Source organism: Cervus canadensis, chromosome 11 (genome assembly GCF_019320065.1).
Source record: "Cervus canadensis isolate Bull #8, Minnesota chromosome 11, ASM1932006v1, whole genome shotgun sequence".
Lineage (NCBI taxonomy): Eukaryota > Metazoa > Chordata > Mammalia > Artiodactyla > Cervidae > Cervus > Cervus canadensis.
Window position 1 is genome coordinate 52,336,781 of NC_057396.1, and position 17,911 is coordinate 52,354,691.

Genomic DNA, 17,911 nt, shown 5'->3' on the forward strand with positions numbered 1-17,911 from the left:
AATTAAGTTATAACGTGTCAATTTTTATTCAAGTTTGACTGCAAAGGAAAAGTCTTCTCAAAGACCAATGCAAAGATTTCTGTCTTGGTAGAGACATTTATAAGAAAAGAAAATTGTTAGTAATCATTTTTAGACTCCAAGCAAAACAAAAAAGGCTGTCAGACTCTAGACTTCTGGTTAATATTTAGGTCTATTAGAAATCTGCTCAAACATTTTGTCTGTGATGCTAATTTCTTCCCAGAAGGATGTTGCAGATTATGTAGCTCAAAAAGTTCTGTATCAGACCATGTTTAGCAATAGTTTTTCCTTTAGTATAGAAAAAGGTCAGTGTTTGGATTAGATTTGAATTTCAGCCAAGTGACTTCCTCAGGTAACTTAATCTCCAAGAGCTTCGATTTGCTTCTCTACTGAAGGGGATAATAAGCTTTATTTCACCTGAGTTGTTGTGGAAATGATAGGAGCTAATTAAAAATATGTCTAACACAAAGTCTGGAAATTTGAAAGTGCTCTATAATGGTAGTTTTCTTCTTCCTCTTTGAGACTATGATGCAACTCATTTTCTTTTTTTCTTTGTGCACTCTAATAATAGACATTGTGCTCTCAAAAATAATTTTGAATTGAATTATTTGTTCTAGCAGTGGTCCCCAACCTTTTTGGCACCAGGGACCAGTTTTATGGGATCCCCTGATGGCTCAGTTGGTAAAGAATCCGCCTGCAATGCAGGAGACCCTGGTTCGATTCCGGGGTTGGGAGGATCCACTGGAGAAGGGATAGGCTACCCACTCCAGTATTCTTGGCTCAGCTGGTAAAGAATGTGCCTGCAATGTGGGAGACGTAGGTTTGATTCCTGGGTTGGGAAGATCCCCTGGAGAAGGAACAGCTACCCACTCCAGTATTCTGGCCTGGAGAATTCCATAGACTGTATAGTCCAGGGGGTTGCAAAGAGTTGGAAATGACTGAGCAGCTTTGACTTCACTGCACTTCACCAGTTTTATGGAAGACAGTTTTTCATTGGACCAGGGGCAGGGGAATGGAGTCAGGATGATTCAAGCACATTGCATTTATTGTGCACTTGATTTCTAATCTGACACTGCCACTGATCTGACAGAAGGTACTGGTCTGTGGCCCAAAGGTTGGGAACCTCTGCTCTAGAGGCAGCTTTACTGTCTTAAATACAAAAGAAGAAAAAGAACAATATAAACGGTTTTCTGGGTCACCATAAAAAGATAGGCAGTGTTATGACACATATGACTGAATTTTTATAAAAGTCAAAATATAAATAATTGAAAAAGCTTCCTGTTCCCTACAGAAAAATATATTGTAACTTTATTCAATGAAACCAAGAACTCTGTCTACCAAGTTCCCTATGTATAACAACTAACAGAATGTTGAAAAAAAGATTATTATAATCTATTATGGGGCTTCCTTGCTGGCTCAGTGGGAAAGAATTTGCCTGCCAGTGCAGGAGATGTGGGTTTGATCCCAGGGTCAGGAGAGTCCCTGGAGAAGGAAATGGCACACTCCAGTATTCTTGCCTGGAGAATCCCATGGCTAGAAGAACCTGGTGGGCTACAGTCCATGGGGTCGTAAAGAGTTGAACATGACTTAGCTAATAAGCAACAACATGATCTATTATATTCTTCAAATGAATGAATAATAGTTAGATCACTTATAAATTATACCTTAGTTAATTTGTGCAACACCTCTAAGAAGATGATTTTGCTATTCTTGTTTTTAAATTGTGAAAACAAAGGCTTATCATTTTTCAGGCATTTTTCCAAGGTCACATAATTAGAAAAGAATATAAGTAGCTCTCAAACCCAGAACATCCATACCCCAAGCCATGCTCTTTCTCCAGCACCACATAGCTCTTCCTAAATGGTCTTTTGGGGGTCACTGTAACTTGATAAAAAGATAAATTGCACTTATTGTAAAAGTGAAGTTAGTAATTTCTTTGATAGTTGTTGGCATCCACCTATGATGTCAAGTACATTTCTAAGGATTCAATTCCAGGGGGATGTTTATAAGGTGAAAAGACAAATATTTAACAATGCTTAGAACTAGGACTCTTTACTGGCCAATCAGGATGGATATTGATTTTAGTTCTGAAGCACTTCCCTGGAGGCCAGAGCTGTTCCAGGGGTTAACTCTACATGTACCTCATCCAGGTGAAGGTTTCCTGCAGAGGAAGGGCCAACCTGTGAAGGGCATGATGCCTTTAGAGAGTTCAGTTATGAATTTGTTTTTTCTTTCTTTTTTCTGTCATAAATGAACAACAAGATATGCCATACTGGTTGCTCATTTATGACAGAAAAAGAGAAAAAACAAAACAAAACAAAGAATGGATGCTTTTGAATTGTGGAGAAGACTCTGGAGAAGACTCTTGAGAGTCCCTTGGACAGCAAGAAGATCAATCCAGTCAATCCTAAGAGTATTCTTTGGAAGGACTGATGCTGAAGCTGAATTTCCAGTACTTTGGCCACTTGATGTGAAAAGCTAACTCGTTTGAAAAGACCCTGATGCTGGGAAAGATTGCAGACAAAAGAAGGGAGCAGCCAAGGATGAGACGGTTAGAGAACATCACCAACCCAGTGAACATGAATCTGAGCAACTGTGGAAGATAGTGAAGGATAGGGGAGCCTGGCAAGCTGCAGTCCATGGGGTTGCAAAAAGGTGAACATGACTTAGCAACTGAACAACAAATGATTGTATCTCTGAGCATTAGCAACATATCAGCCCTAAATAACACTTCTTAAGTAAAATACTTTGGATGGGATTGCCAAAATTGCAGTAGTGACTGTTTATGAATGTGGAATTGTAGGTGACTTCTATTCTTTACAGTTTAATTTACTCATTCAGCATACATTTACTGAAAGCCTTGTAAATAGCAGGCATTCCTAGATTTCAGAAGTAAGACAGGGGCTGTTTCTGTTCCTTTCATTGGTGTTATATATATAATCAGAAAATATTCCACCGAGTTAATTAAAGAAATTATATCAAATAGTTGAATGGTAAGAAGAAGAAAGGTCCCGAGAAAAATAAATCCAGAACTTTAAAAAGATTAAATTGTATTAATTAAAAATACATGGCAAAAATCTAACAAGTTATTTATGTAGACACCTAATTTTTTAGCAGTTCATTTAGTATCCATTTTAATGTGAACAGGTGCTACTGAATGCCTATTTAATGTACAAATGCCAATACCATATTGAGTGACAGAAGAGTTAACTTAGACACATTCATCTAATTTAAGAATCTGCTCTGGTCAAGACTGTGATGAGAGTTCTCATATTTTAATATAGCCCAGTGATATTTATGTGTAGCTTCTTATTTCTTAATGAAGTTTCCTATGGGGAAGAATGTCTGATTTTAGAAATTGGTAAGGATTTTCAGTGCTTATATCAAATACTGGCTTTCTCGTGTTTTTAGAACATAGATATGTGTTGTTTTATTTCTTACTTAGTACTTTGAGAGAGAGGGAGGAGAGGAAAACTGGAAGTAAAGTTAGAAAAAGATTCCGTGTCTTTGGACAAAGAGGAAATTTAACCAGGCAAGCAGGTCTTGACTAGCCAGTTCTACAACTAACCAGTGGTGACTGAGTCAAGTACAATCCAGCCCAAATATTCAAAATCTACTATTTCATACATATTTATGGGCTCTTTCCATTGGTTAGTCTACTACATACACATGCAGAAAAAAAAAAAAAAAAAAACTCTACTAAATGCATTTCTGTAAGGCATTAACCAGAAAATCAGTAACTTATCCTAAGCAGGGAAATTTAAAATGTCCCATATGCGTGGCCCTTCTGTTAATTGTAGAACCTGTTTAGTGAGGTTTCTGTTTCTACCTCATGTATAGTGATGTTGCAATGCTGTGTGGGGAAGCACATTATGCTTGCAGATGTTGCTGAAGAAATATCTGGGGAATGGAAGGCTCTTCAGTTGTTCTCGGGTGTTGTCCACATTGATGTGGCCAAGCATTTACTCTGACACACTCTCATTTCAGCTGGGTTTCCTTTTAAGAAGGCTTCAAATCCTTATCTCTTCTGGTGAAAACAATACTTGGAATTCTTTTGGGGGCTCAATATATTCAGACATTACTTCATTTTTGTTTGGAACTGACCTCTTGCCCCTGATACCCCTCTCACTAGCCACTCCCCTTCTTCAAAGTATAGTGAAATAGTTTTTAAAACTTTTTCAACAATGATTATATTTCCAAATAAAATTTGAACATGACTGCTCAATATATATTTATATAAAGAAAGTGATTCTCTGTCAAGGGACTCTCTTCCAATGTCTTCAGTGAAATTCCATGGAGCATTCCATGAAAACCTCTGGAATAATGCAAAGAACACTTTCCCAGGAGTTAGAGTTGCAATCCCTGAATTGTTCAGTAATTCAGTTAATTTATTAAACATTTTTGGTGTGCAAAGCAGTAAAATGCTAAGGGAAAAAGGCCCTCAAGAGACTTAACATTCAAGTGTGGGAAAAAAACAGCTACAGGAAAAAGTTCTAGATGCTTTGGCAAGGTCAGTGATATATATTGATCACTCTGGACCTTGTTTTTTGTAAATTTAAAATAAATAACTTCAAACTATACATAGAACCTTACTCCTCTTACATGCTTGACCCTGTGGTTCTGTCACTCTGTGCCACTGAATTTGGATCACAAAGGAAAGCCACTGGAAATGGACATGAGACACGAAGGCACAAGAACTGGATGCAGCATGTGCATCTGTGAAATTTTTGTAATGTTGAGAAAAGTATGCACGATAGCGAGGTAGGAGTGAAAAAATAAATGCATAGTTGCTAAGGAGCAGAATTACTGGGCGTCATCTTCAGCTTTTCCGAAATGCTCTTCTACCTCCATGATGCACAGGAAACCCAGCTTTTCCCTGATAACTAAGCTCCCTTTTCCACTGAAGGCCTCTTATCCTCCAGCTTCATCTCCAATTCAGCCTCACAAGATCAAGGTCATGCTAACAAAAGTCTCTGCTTATTTTTTCCAATAAAAGAATCACTCTCCATTGAGAGTGCATGTTGATAATTTACATAGAAGAAGGTAAGGGAAGAAAACATGCAGCTGTATGAATTTAATACAAATGTAGTTAATTTTAATTATTTAATAATATGATGTAAATGCATCAATTCAAAGAAGAAAGGCAATGATTACAGAATGTGATGTTGTCAGGTAAGAATTATAATAGTAATATTATTATTCTTATTAATAGCCACAGTCTTCCTGGAGTTTTGGAAAAGGAGAAGAAGTACACTGACCTATACTTGGGACCTTATTGAATGGGAAGAAGAGGAGGTAAGATGTTAAGAGACTAGGAGATAAGAAACTGGAATAACATATGGTGCAGGAAATCACTCACTGCCTTAACATCTAAGCAGGAAGCAGCTAAACACCATTCAGTTTTCCCTTGATTTTTTTTGTTTTACTAACAACATTATTATTTTATGAATATAATAGACACCAATGATGAAATATGTACTTTTCTCAGAGCACTTCTATAATGTTTCTTTAAATTCCATTAGTGGAAAATCATGCTAATTAAAATATGGTTTAGGGTTTATTTGGAAAATATCTTGCATCTAATTTTTTACAAGTTGCGTCTTTGCCAAGACTTGACATAGAAGTAGGCCAAATTCCAGGAATTTAGTCAATATTGGATGATTTTTTTAATTTATGCCTTAGATATTTAGTTAACTTTAGTTTTTCTCATAGGAAACCCTTCGTCCCCAGTTCGAAGCAAAGTATTACAAGATGGAGCGAGTGAATCCTATCAGTGGAAAACCTGAGCCACATCAGCCTTCCTCAGACAAAGTCACTCGTCTTCTTGTTTCTATTTCAGGAATATTCTTCATGGTAAAGTAGAACCATCAATCTCAGAATATTGTGGGATTCCAGGTTTAGAAAGCAGTTCTAGAATATCAACTCATTTTGTGACCCTGAGGGGGTAAGAAACTGTATCCTGTTCAGTATGTTGGTGGTACATACATACTATTAAACAAAGTAAAAATCACAGCAGGTCATGCAGTAATTGCAGAGGGAGCTTGTGCATATTTTTAAATAAAATACTGTCTGGGAGAAACAAAGATCACCTAAGATAAAATGGAAATTATGTAAGTCGTCCTAAAATTAGATACTCTGTTTTAAAACCAAGCATGTATGTGACAGTTGAGATTTGAACAACATATCACACTATAACAACTGAGTCTTACACTCTTTATTTTGACTCTAATGTAAGTCAGTTCTTTAAAGGAAATTTTAAATTTATGTACGCTTTCTTGGAAAAGTAAATTTCTTTCGCTTTTGGGTTCAATATTTTGAATCTATGTTGTTGCTTTTATTTTTTTAATAATGCAAAACATGGATGTCTCTCCGGTCTCCCATTTTGTAGATTTCTCTGGTGATCACGGCAGTGTTTGCCGTTGTGGTGTATCGCCTGGTTGTCATGGAACAGTTTGCATCATTCAAGTGGAATTTCATCAAACAACACTGGCAGTTTGCAACTTCCGCTGCTGCAGTCTGTATCAATTTTGTAATCATTATGGCACTGAATGTTGTAAGTGTTTACAATTTTTCAGTAGGTGTAAAGGGGGTGGGTAGAGGAGAGGTCTGTGTTTCCTTTATACTTGGATTGGATTTATAAGAAGCCAAAATAAGGCCAAGTATCATTTCTGGCAAAGACAGTTGGGCTTAGCAGGAAGTATTTCATTTATGTGGTTTACATGATATTTTTTAAAATTAAAATCCATGATAGTTGTATTGTCTTCCTTGCTCTTTGAATTTGTAGTTTATTTATTTATTTATTTTTATTTTTGGTTGTGCTGGGTCTTTGTTGCTTTGCACAGGCTTTATCTAGTTGCAACAAGCGAGGGCTACTTTTCTTTGTAGCGCCCTGGCTTCTCATTGCAGTAGCTTCTCTTCTTGTGGAGCACAGGCTCTAGGCACATGGATTTCAGTAGCTTTGACACACAGGTGCATGTGGAATCTTCCCAAAACAGGGATCAAACCAGTGTCCCCTGCATTGGCAGTGGATTCCTATCCACTGCACCAGCAGGGAAGTCTTAGGTTTATCACTTCGTTTAGTGATAGCTTCCACTCATCAAGTATCTCGTGTGTGCTGGAAAGGGTGCTCTGCTCTTTTTATGCATGAAGCTATGCTCTTTTCATTCAGATAGGAATTGTTAGGATTAGAAAACCAGTCCAACAAATTCAAACTCTGAGAATTTATTGGAAAGATATAGGAAATTCTGTTTGAAAGTGTAGCCTTGTTACCTCCAAGACCTCATGTGAAATGGAAAACAGACAGCTTCTCCATTTGCATTTCTCTGAGACTAAGTATTTTTCCTCCCTTCCTCTTCATCTTTCTGTCTTTCTCTCCCTGTTTCTCCTTTCTCTTTCTCTCTTCCTCTCTTCCATTCCCATCTTTTTTTTTTTTTTTTCCTAAGCGATGATTCTATTTGCATTTGTTTTCACAGGAAGAGACTGTTTTTATCAGCGAAAGACTATATTGCCTAACAGTGGCCTCCGTGTCAGTGTCTGGTGTGCTGGTGCATTGATACGCTTTTCTTATCTTCACTGACTCTAACTTCATGACCTTGGTGGTCAGTTTCTGTAGTTTATTTAACTTAGATCATCCAGTGTTTTAATGTGCTAATTTCTCAGAGAGTGCATGTAATTGGTTCAACATGACACATACCAATTAACTTGTGAACCAAATGTCTGTGGCTGAGAGGACAGCATTATGCTTAGGTCTGCCCCTTTAGCAAGGTCTGTGGTTGGGGTCCCATTTTCTCTCAAGACAGGAGGCATTGATGCACTTATTTAGAACAATTTATTTCCTTTAATTCTTCCAATATCACCACAAGGTCAATATTCTTTCCATTATGTGAATAAGGAAACTACAGTTCAGAGAGCTTAAATAACTTGTCCCAGATTGTGCATTTAGTAAGTATTAGTGCTTGCATATTTATTTACATGATAATTCATGTAGACAGCTGACCAATACATGCATAATGATGTTGATAACATAAACAGGTAATATGCATCTGGTTCCAAACTAGATTGACAGTGCTGTTACATGATTAGTCGGGAAGGGACTGGAACCATTTTCTATTTAACTTTAAAATAACCAGGGAAGTTCTTAAGCGAAAAGTGAATAGTCACTGCAAGAAACGGGTAAATTTCAATGCAAGGGCAATAGTTAATATTTTCTGCTGGAGTTTGCTTTCTTCAGGTTCAGTTTATTTGTAGAAGGAGAATATTTTTTTTTACTGTATCTCCAAGTAAGCCATACAGTATTTTAATTTATGCTTTGACACATGGATTGAAATGAACAATAAACATTGAAAAACTACAGAGCTAGGATTGAGAGGCCTGTGTGGTAATCTATGAAAGGTGGGTAGTATAGGTTTTATGTTGCACAAAATCACCATAGTGAAGGAGGAGCCATTCACAACATGGATTTTATACAACAGATTTTTATATTTTTCATTCTTATGTTAACTGTTCTAGCAGATAGTGAAAGAAATTGTTTATCTAAGGAAAAGAAGGCTTTAGTGGTTAATGTATTTATTTCTAGGTAACACTAGCAGTAAGCTGGTATGATTTTAAATTGATTCATTTTCCTAATCATGGTAGGTTGGTTGAATATTACATTTTAATATTATTTAAGTACATGACATACAGTTACATAAGAAGGATATACAGTTTCACTTGATTTCCCTTGGAACATGCCTACATTTTGAAGAATGACAATAAAATGTTAATAGTGGTTATATTTCAGGAGTGGGATAATATTTTATTTGATATTTTTTTCCGTTCATTTAAATGTTTATTTCTATATTTAGGTTTTGATTTATAATCCGAAAAAATAGTCTTTACTTTTAATACATTCTACCATGATATAAAATCTGGAACAAATCAGAATTGGAATGTACTTATTTTTACTTTGTATATGAGTCACTCATAAAACCACAGCCACTTAGGTAGCTTTAGGTAGCAATTTCAGGTCATTTTTAAAGTTTTGTCTTTCACCGAGTAAAGAATAGGTTTACTGATGGTGCATAGCATCCCAGGACACTCACACGCAGGCGTGCACACACGCACACACACTCTCTCTCTCTGTCTCTGTTCCTTCTGTCCTCATTTATGCTCTCCCCTCTCTCCTGCCCCTCTGAACACAGTCCAGGCTTTCATCAGTTTGTATTGTCAGTTCCTCAACAGACTGTCCAGATAAAAAGTAATGGACTTTAAACACAGGCAAAACAGAGATTTGCTCCTTGACCTGTGTGATCCTGACTACCCTGCATAACATCTTTGAACTTTAATATCTTGATCTTTCAAATGAGGGTAATAAGACAAATGCCTAGGGGGATTGAAAGATGAAATGAAATCTGCTTCTAGTGAATACAAGTGTTCAATAAATGTTCATTTTCTTCCTATTTGTTCAATGCTTTGAATTTTTATTTCTCTTTATAAGTCTATTTATACTCTCATTTCTTTTCCTGCAAAATACCAAATTTTCTTTATTTTTTCCTATTTTTCTCATCTTTAAATAACAGAGTTTGATTATTGCCCTTCAGTTCAAGATACAGAAATGCTAATGATCTTTTCCTTGATCCTTCTAAATTCTTCAGGCCATATCTGCATTTTTTAATAATTTTTTACTCTTTTTTCTTTAAATGTTATCTGCAACCTATAAATATGTAAATACTCAGTGCTGCTAGAGGGAAAAAGAATCACATACAGGTTGTTGTATTATGTCTTTTCATCAAATATACATCTAAATATAAGAAAATTGAAATGTGTACTTATTTCATACAGAAATCATAACATTACACTATGCTAATTTCAGTAGTCTTGTTCTTTTATATGTCTTAATTTTATTTTCTCTTAAATTTATTTTTTAAATCTGTTATTTATTAGCATTGAACTATAAAATAGCCACATTGTTCTTATAAAACTAATGACAGTATAAGGATATTTAAAATATTAGATGAAAATCACTTTTCTCAATCTAAAATGCCAGTCTCCTCCCTTCCTACCATAAACTAATTGTACCCATTGGAGATAATCAATGTTAATGGTTTCATGTCTGTTAATCTCAACTCCCCCCATCAATTATTATTGCCTTCAAAAACGTACCCTTTGTTCCTGTGTTTATTTGGCAATTTGTTCCAGAGACCTACTGATTTTCAAATACATCTTAAGTACAGAAATGAGCTCATATTTTTGAAAATGGACAATATTTCACAGACAAAGACAATGAAGAAGCCAAATGTGATTAATTTTTGCTTGAGAAGACAAGCATGACCGCTCTGGTAACAGAGCTCCCAAATTCAGTGTTCAGTCCTTAGTCCCTGCCCAGAAGATTACTGATCCTTTCAGTTAGACTGAAGGACTTGTTACAATCAGAACTGCATTGAATTAATTAGGAAATTTTATCCTCAAACATTTTCCCTACAAAAGTTCTTCCTATTATCAGTGATATTGCAAAAAATGGAAATTTGACGAAAGTTCCCACTGATGTACCACACTCCAGTTTTGTATTATTCCAAGTGCTTCTCAATCCCCAGTCCCTTGCCCTCTGATTCTACTCCCCCTCTAGTCCCTCTGCTCAGTGACCACTCCTTTCTGAGAATCACAATTAACCCTCCAACATGCACTCCTCTCATAGGTTCAGACACAGCTTCTTCTCACTAAGTTTATATTTTTGATGAGGTTTAATGTATTCTTTCTTCCAAAGTACTTGCATTTTACAGATAAAAAAGACCTCTAGAGACAGGTGAAGATAGTACTATTTTTGTTATAAAAACCATCCTTTGAGATCCTTAAAATCCCACTGTGTGTATGAGTGTGTGTGTGCATGCATGCATGTGCTCAGCTGTGTCCAATGGGCTGTAGCCACCAGGCTCCCACTAGCTCTGCTTCATTAAATACAAAAGCCCATGTAAATGCCTAGAGCTAAGAAACAAGCATCCATAGTTCCCAGGAGAAAACAGCTGACTTTTCTCTTTTAAATGTTTATTTCTACTTGTTGAACATTTGCATAAAGACAGGGATTCTTGAAAGTGAAATAGGCCATACAACCTGTCCTTTGCCCTTGCAACTAACTCAGGAGAAAATTTTAAAATGGATTTAGCCTCAGGCAAGAACTATGCGACAGAGGATGAGATGGTCGAATGGCATTACCGACTCTATGGACATGAGTCTGAGCAAGCTCCGGGAGTTGGTGATGGACAGGGAAGCCTGGCATGCTGCAGTCCATGGGGTCACAAAGAGTTAGACTACTGAGTGACTGAACTGAAGAACTATGCAGTCTACTCAACAAATGTGAAGGGAATGTTACCTTTCTCAGATTCAATCCATATAAAAAATTCCTTCCAAATTTATGCATTTCCTTCCTTCTCAGGATGTTAAGACACTTCACAGATTATCAAACAGTCCTATCAAACACCTGAACACACAAGATTAATTTAAAAACTTATTCAAATAAGGATAGATGAATATCAATTGATATCAAAATATCAGATCCTTTAAAAAACATGCCACCAAAAGGATTCACCTGGAATACCAAATGCTGCTTTTTGCTATTTTAAGACCAACACTAAATATACAGCTCATAGAAATGTACTTTTTGTTCCTTAGTAACTTGACTTCATGAAACTGTATTCCCCAAATGAGGGATTTGGACTCGGTCAAAATACTCTATTAACTTAATATGTTTTTTGGCTATAAGTCATATACATGGAATTACAAAATAACTGCATGGAAAATAGTTTAAATCAGCCAAATATGTTTAATTGGAATTTTTCATATTTAATGTACACAGACTGAAACCTTAAGTCATTATTCATGCATTACTTCTCTCTCCTTCATCATATCAGTGACTAATGTGAATTGTACTTCCATAACATCTCTCCTATTCATACCCTGCTCCTCAGGCTCGCTTCTGCTTCCTTCGTTCAGCCAGCTGCTTATCATTGTTAACTTGAACTGTTGCCACAGGCTTTAACTGATTAGTCTTCCTGTCTGTATTTTCACCTCTTCCCATCTCCCTTTCATTCCACTGCTGCAATGGCCTTTCTAAATTACATTGTAATCTTGTACTCGAGTCTGTCTAACAGGTTCCCGCTGCCTCTATATCAATGGCAAGGAGGGCCTCCATTATTAAAACCGGCTTTCCCTTCTCTCCTCATTTGGTGGTGTGTCCTGTCCCCTCCCTGTCTATCGCACCCTGCACTGCAGCCTACTGATTCACTTGTGCTTGCTCCCTGGCATTCTGCTATTTCATACCCATTTCCTGGTTCACAGTGCTTCCTCTATTGGCCTTTATTTCCTTTTATCTCCTTGGAGAATATCTCTTCATCTTTGGAAATTCCAGTTAAGGATCACTTCCTTCTTAAAATTTTTCTCAGTTCCATATGTGAAATGAAATAATCTCTTCTTTGTGTCTCTTCTCATAGGTACTTGGGCAGGCCTATTCTCCATTTTTATCAGACTCTCCTGGTAGAATTAAACAATCCCTTTTGTGAATATTCTTCTTTTACAGTGCTTGGGACATGCCTTTTCTCCCACTATCAGGGTATCAACTCCTCAAGAACTGGGACTGTAGCTTCCTCATGTTTGTATCTCCAGGTCTTGCCGAATGACTAAAAGACATGTAGAATTTATTTTTGAAGACATTTTAAATATTTTATTCTTCAAATATCCTAGCATTTTGAATATCATATGTGCTCAAAATTATTTTTGTTATTGGAATTATATTTTCACTGTCTTTCAGGTTTTCTGCCCTTGTTATTTTCATTCAAATTAATAATCAAAGAATACACATTCTCTAAGCTTTTAAAATAGGTGGATCGAGCCACTCCTAAAGAAATGTTCAATTTGGGAGAGAGATATGGGTCAAGATAATAAAAATTTGATGACAGGCCCATTTTACAGATCATAAAAGTAACTTAAAGGGTTGTTTCCTATTTTTTACTCATAAAATCACCTGAAACACTTTTGAAAAACTACAGATCCCTGAGTCTCATTCAGAATCTTCTTTGTAGGACTATGAAGTCTGTATTTAAAACAAAAAATAACCCATAATGTTCTCCAAGTGATTCTGATCCAGTCAGTCCCCAAAATAGCATTACAAAATCAGTGATTTAAGGGATATAAGGTAATTTTAATACACAGCCAAGATCAGACATCACATCTTCCAAATACAGATTACAAATAATTTAACAGTAGCTAAAATTTCAAGTTATTATCTTTAACATCTTTTACCAGGAGGACAGCTAAAAAACTTCAAAGCCAGAATTTAAAACCAGGACTTTCTTTTTATAAATCCCATCATCCTTTTTCTTCATTATTTTACTGACCCTGAAAATATGCTATTGAAGATACCATAAATAGCATGCTTAGCCATCATCAGGAAATATTTCCCAAAAGTTTTTAATGAAAAATTAAAATGCAGTTATTTTAAAAATGTATGTTCTCGTTGCTTGACAACAAGATTCTTAATTCTTAATTTATCTTAATTCTTAATTAATTAATTCTTAATTAATTTAAGAATAGATTGCAATAGCATGACAGCTGTCTGGCCTCATGATTAATGCATAATTTTGAAGAAAAAAATAGAAACATCACAGCAGAAGTACTCTTATAGTTTGAAATAGCTGGAATTAAGCCAATTAAACTATTTCAGCATTGCCAATAAAAGGATAAATTCCTTTTGATATTCTTCCTCTCATTTTAGAATCCATGTGCCATGCATAGAGCATGCTGTAACCAAAAAAATAAAAATAAAAACCTTGAATATACTGGGCTGTTCTAAGTATTCCATGCTGGTTCTGGACTCATCCACAATACTTATTTATATTTTGCCTGTTTATTTTTTTAATTGAAGGATATTTGTTTTACAGAATTTTGTGGTTTTCTGTCACACATCAAGAATCAGCCATAGGTACACCAAATGTCCACTCCCTCCCGAACCTCCCTTCCATCTCCCCCCACGTCCTTAGGTCTGTTCTCTGTGTCTGTTTCTCCATTGCTGCCCTGAAAATAAATTCATCAGTAGTATCTTTCTAGATTCTGTATATATGCATCAGTATATGATATTTATATTTCTCTTTCTGACTTACTTCACTCTCTCTAATAGGCTCTAGGCTCATCCATCACATTAGAACTGACTGAAATCCATTCCTTTTTATGGCTGAGTAATATTCCATTATATATATGTACCATTGCTTATTTAGCCATTCACCTGTCAATGGACATCTAGGTTGCTTCCATGATCTAGCTATTGTAAATAGTGCTGCATTGAACATTGGGGTACATGTGTCTTTTTCATTTTTGGTTTCCTGGGGGTTATATGCCCAAGAGTGGGATTGCTGGGTCACATGGTGGTTTTATTCCTAGTTTTTTAAGGACTCTCCATACCATCTTCCATAGTGTCTGTATCAATTTACATTCCCACCAGCAGTGCAAGAGGATTCTCTTTTCTCCACACCCTCTCCAGCATTTATTGTTTGTAGACTTTTTGATGAGGGCCATTCTGACCAGTGTGAGGTGGTATCTTCTTGTAGTTTTGATTGGCAGTTCTCTGATAATGAAAGATGTTGAGCATCTTTTCCTGTGTTTGTTAGTCATCTGTATGTCTTCTTTGGAGAAATGTCTGTTTAGGTCTTTTTCCCACTTTTTGATTGGGTTGTTTGTTTTTCTGATATTGAGTTGTATGAGCTGCTTATATATTTTGTAAATTAATTCTTTGTCAGCTGCTTCCTTTGCTATTATTTTCTCCCATTCTGAGTGTTGTCTTTTCACCTTGTTTGTAGTTTCCTTTGCTGTGCAAAAGCTTTAAGTTTAATTAGGTCCCATTTATTTATTTTTGTTTTTATTTCCATTACTCTAGAAGGTGGGTCATAGAATATCTTGCTTTGATTTATGTCATCGAGTATTCTGCCTATGTTTTCTTCTAAGAGTTTTATAGTTTCTGGTTTTAAATGTGGGTCTTTAATTCATTTTGACTTTATCCTTGTGTATGGCATTAGTAAGTGTTCTAATTTCATTCTTTTGCACATAGCTGTCCAGTTTTTCCAGCACCACTTATTGAAGAGGCTTATCTTTGCCCCATTGTATATTTTTGCCTCCTTTGTCAAAAATAAGTTACCCATAGGGTGTGGATTTTATCTCTGGGCTCTCTATCTTGTTCCATTGGTCTATATTTCTGTTTTTGTGGCAGTACCATATTGTCTTGATGACTGTAGCTTTGTAGTATCAGACTCTTCCACATATTAATCCCCTTCTGTCTCTAGAGTCCAGAGCATGCATTTCTGTGTTTCTTCCATGGGCCTGATCCCCAAAGACCTCAAAATGTACTCAAGTTTCCTTAACTGATAATTACAATGCAAAAAGGTTATTATGAAATAGGGTGGATCAAAGTGTTGGACCAAACATCTTGACCTCTAAAGGAAGCAATGACAAATGACTCATTTAATAAGAAGATTAGCTTTTTTAAATGTATTTGTTTAGTTTGTTCATGTGTATGTCAACAATTTCTAGAAATTAAAAAAGGAGAATTCCTAGAAAACTGAAAACTCTTTTTGATTCTGCATCTGTCCATTTGGAGCTCCTTTTACAATGAAAGTTAGATTGTGAGCATCTGACTTGGAGATGAAGAACATTAAAGCAAGTGTAGAACTCCTGAATTTTGCCCCTTCACAGCAAATGTCTTTGCCACTTTTTTCCCAATTGATTTCTCATGACACCCCAAAACAAAGCATTAATTGGGGAGATGATGACTTTTAGCTCAGAATGCATTCTGAAGTCCTCACCACAGCCTGTGAGACACCATAAAAGTATTTCCCTCTGAGATCTCTCTGATTCATCTGTTACTTCCTTTGCAGCTCCACCCCATTGCTCTTATTCCTCCACCTTCAGGAAACACACCAAGTGCATGGCAGGCTCAGGCATTTGCACTCACTGTCTCCATGTCTCCCAGATACTTAGCCCCATCTCTTTTTGGCTCCCTCACTCCAGGTAGCTCTCTGCTCAGATGTCTCCCTCTCTTAGAGGCTTCCCTGATCAGCCTCTCCAAAGCACTCTGTGCCACCACTGCTCTCTACCCGTCAGCCTGCTTCATCTCTCCTCTTGGTACTTTGCATCTCCTGGCAAAGTACATATTTCTTTGACATATGTCTCTGAGCACCAGAATTTAAATTCCATAATGGTAGAGACTATATTTGGTTCACTGTCATTTGGTTCCCTGGATAGTACCTGACTCATTAGAAATTTCTAATAAACACTTTTAACCCAGTATGCATGACTAAGAGAATATTGGCTTACTGAATGCACTTGTGGATGATTTTTAAAAGCTTAGGTTCACTGTATGGTATTTTATATATTTTTAAAATTTATTTTATTTATATATGTATTTTAAAGACATGTATATTACATATATATATGTATAATGATGCAGATTCATATAATGTATACATACACTCTTTCATGAATTCTTCTTCCTGTCCAACTCTTTGTGACGCCATGGATTGTAGCCCACCAGGCTCCTCTGTCCATGGGATTTCCCTGGCAAGAATACTGGCTGCTGCTGCTGCTGCTGAGTCGCTTTAGACTTAGTCGTCGCTTTAGACTTAGTCGTCACTTTAGACTTAGTCGTGTTTGACTCTGTGCGACCCCATAGATGGCAGCCCACCAGGCTCCACCGTCCCTGGGATTTTCCAGGCAAGAACACTGGAGTGGGTTGCTATTTCCTACTCCAGGGTATCTTCCCGACCTAGAGATTGAACCCGGGAGGTGTCTCTTGCTTCTCCTGCATTAGCAGGTGGATTCTTTACCACCACAACACCTGGGAAGCCCCCATACATTCACTACCTGTATATAATGTAGTAAGCAGAACAACTGACCCTGAATTCCTTTATTTTCTCCTCCCTCAATTATATCTCCATTCCAGCACACACACACACACACCCCCACTCACAACTTCCCCTGTCAAGGTTTCTGTCATATATCATCTAGTTGGTTATATTTAAATTATGGTTTCTTCTTACACTTTGTGGGTGAGTTAATGAGTCACACTGCAAGGGCTATTTTGTAGTTTATCATCATGACGGTGCCAATAGGCTGTAGCATTTGGGCGTTGGATGGTATAGGCTCTCCACTACTCTAGATACCTTTCCAAAAGTGGTATTTCCAGGGGTGGCACAGCATCTTTTCTGACTGGTAAAATTCTTTCAAAGGTTATTAGATTATTATAGTCCCTTGGGACATAAGCTGTAGATGTTGCCATCCTGGGATTATGGGCAGGTCTATGTGCTAAGTATTAAGACAAAATCTGAAATTGTTTATGAGACAAGGCATAGCGTATATGAGACAAGAGAGCCTTTATACCGAATACTGACTTTGCTTCTTGCTTAGAAGTATTATCTCAGGCTAGGTACTTAACATTCTAAACCTCAGTTTCCTGTTCCATAAAATCATAATATGTATTTGATAATATTTTTGTAAGGACAAACATAAATAGTATACATTGGGTTGGCCAAAAATTTCATTCTGGTTTCTGTAACATCTTACAGAGAAACCTGAATGAACTTTTTGTGCAGCCCAATGGAAAACACTATTTGGCGCCAGCCAGATACTCTAAATGGCAGTTACTTAAGTAAAATTTTCTCTCAGTCCCCATGAGGGCACTTAATTCAGTGCTTGAAGCACAGTAGCTACTCATGGACTATTTGCTGATTGATAAGGCTGTTTTATCATACTCTTTGGAGACACCTCTCTAATCATCTTAGTTGATAAATGGGGCATGGAAAAGAGTAAAGTCAGGAAAACTCTTGTGCTCACAAATTCAAACTTATCTAACTCTAAAATTTGAAAATGATAACTCGTGTGT

The 17,911-nt window shown here is 36.6% G+C and overlaps 1 protein-coding gene across 3 annotated transcripts in view; it reads left to right on the forward strand.

Annotated features, from left to right (window-relative positions):
• The window catches only part of ANO3 (anoctamin 3), a 428,911-nt gene that overhangs the window by 371,307 nt on the left and 39,693 nt on the right, over nucleotides 1–17,911 (forward strand). For all 3 annotated transcript variants that reach the window (XM_043482413.1, XM_043482414.1, XM_043482415.1), the window contains 3 exons: nucleotides 5,231–5,313; nucleotides 5,731–5,871; nucleotides 6,407–6,571. In XM_043482413.1, coding sequence (XP_043338348.1) covers nucleotides 5,231–5,313; nucleotides 5,731–5,871; nucleotides 6,407–6,571 — 389 coding nt within the window. The remainder of the gene's footprint in view (nucleotides 1–5,230; nucleotides 5,314–5,730; nucleotides 5,872–6,406; nucleotides 6,572–17,911) is intronic.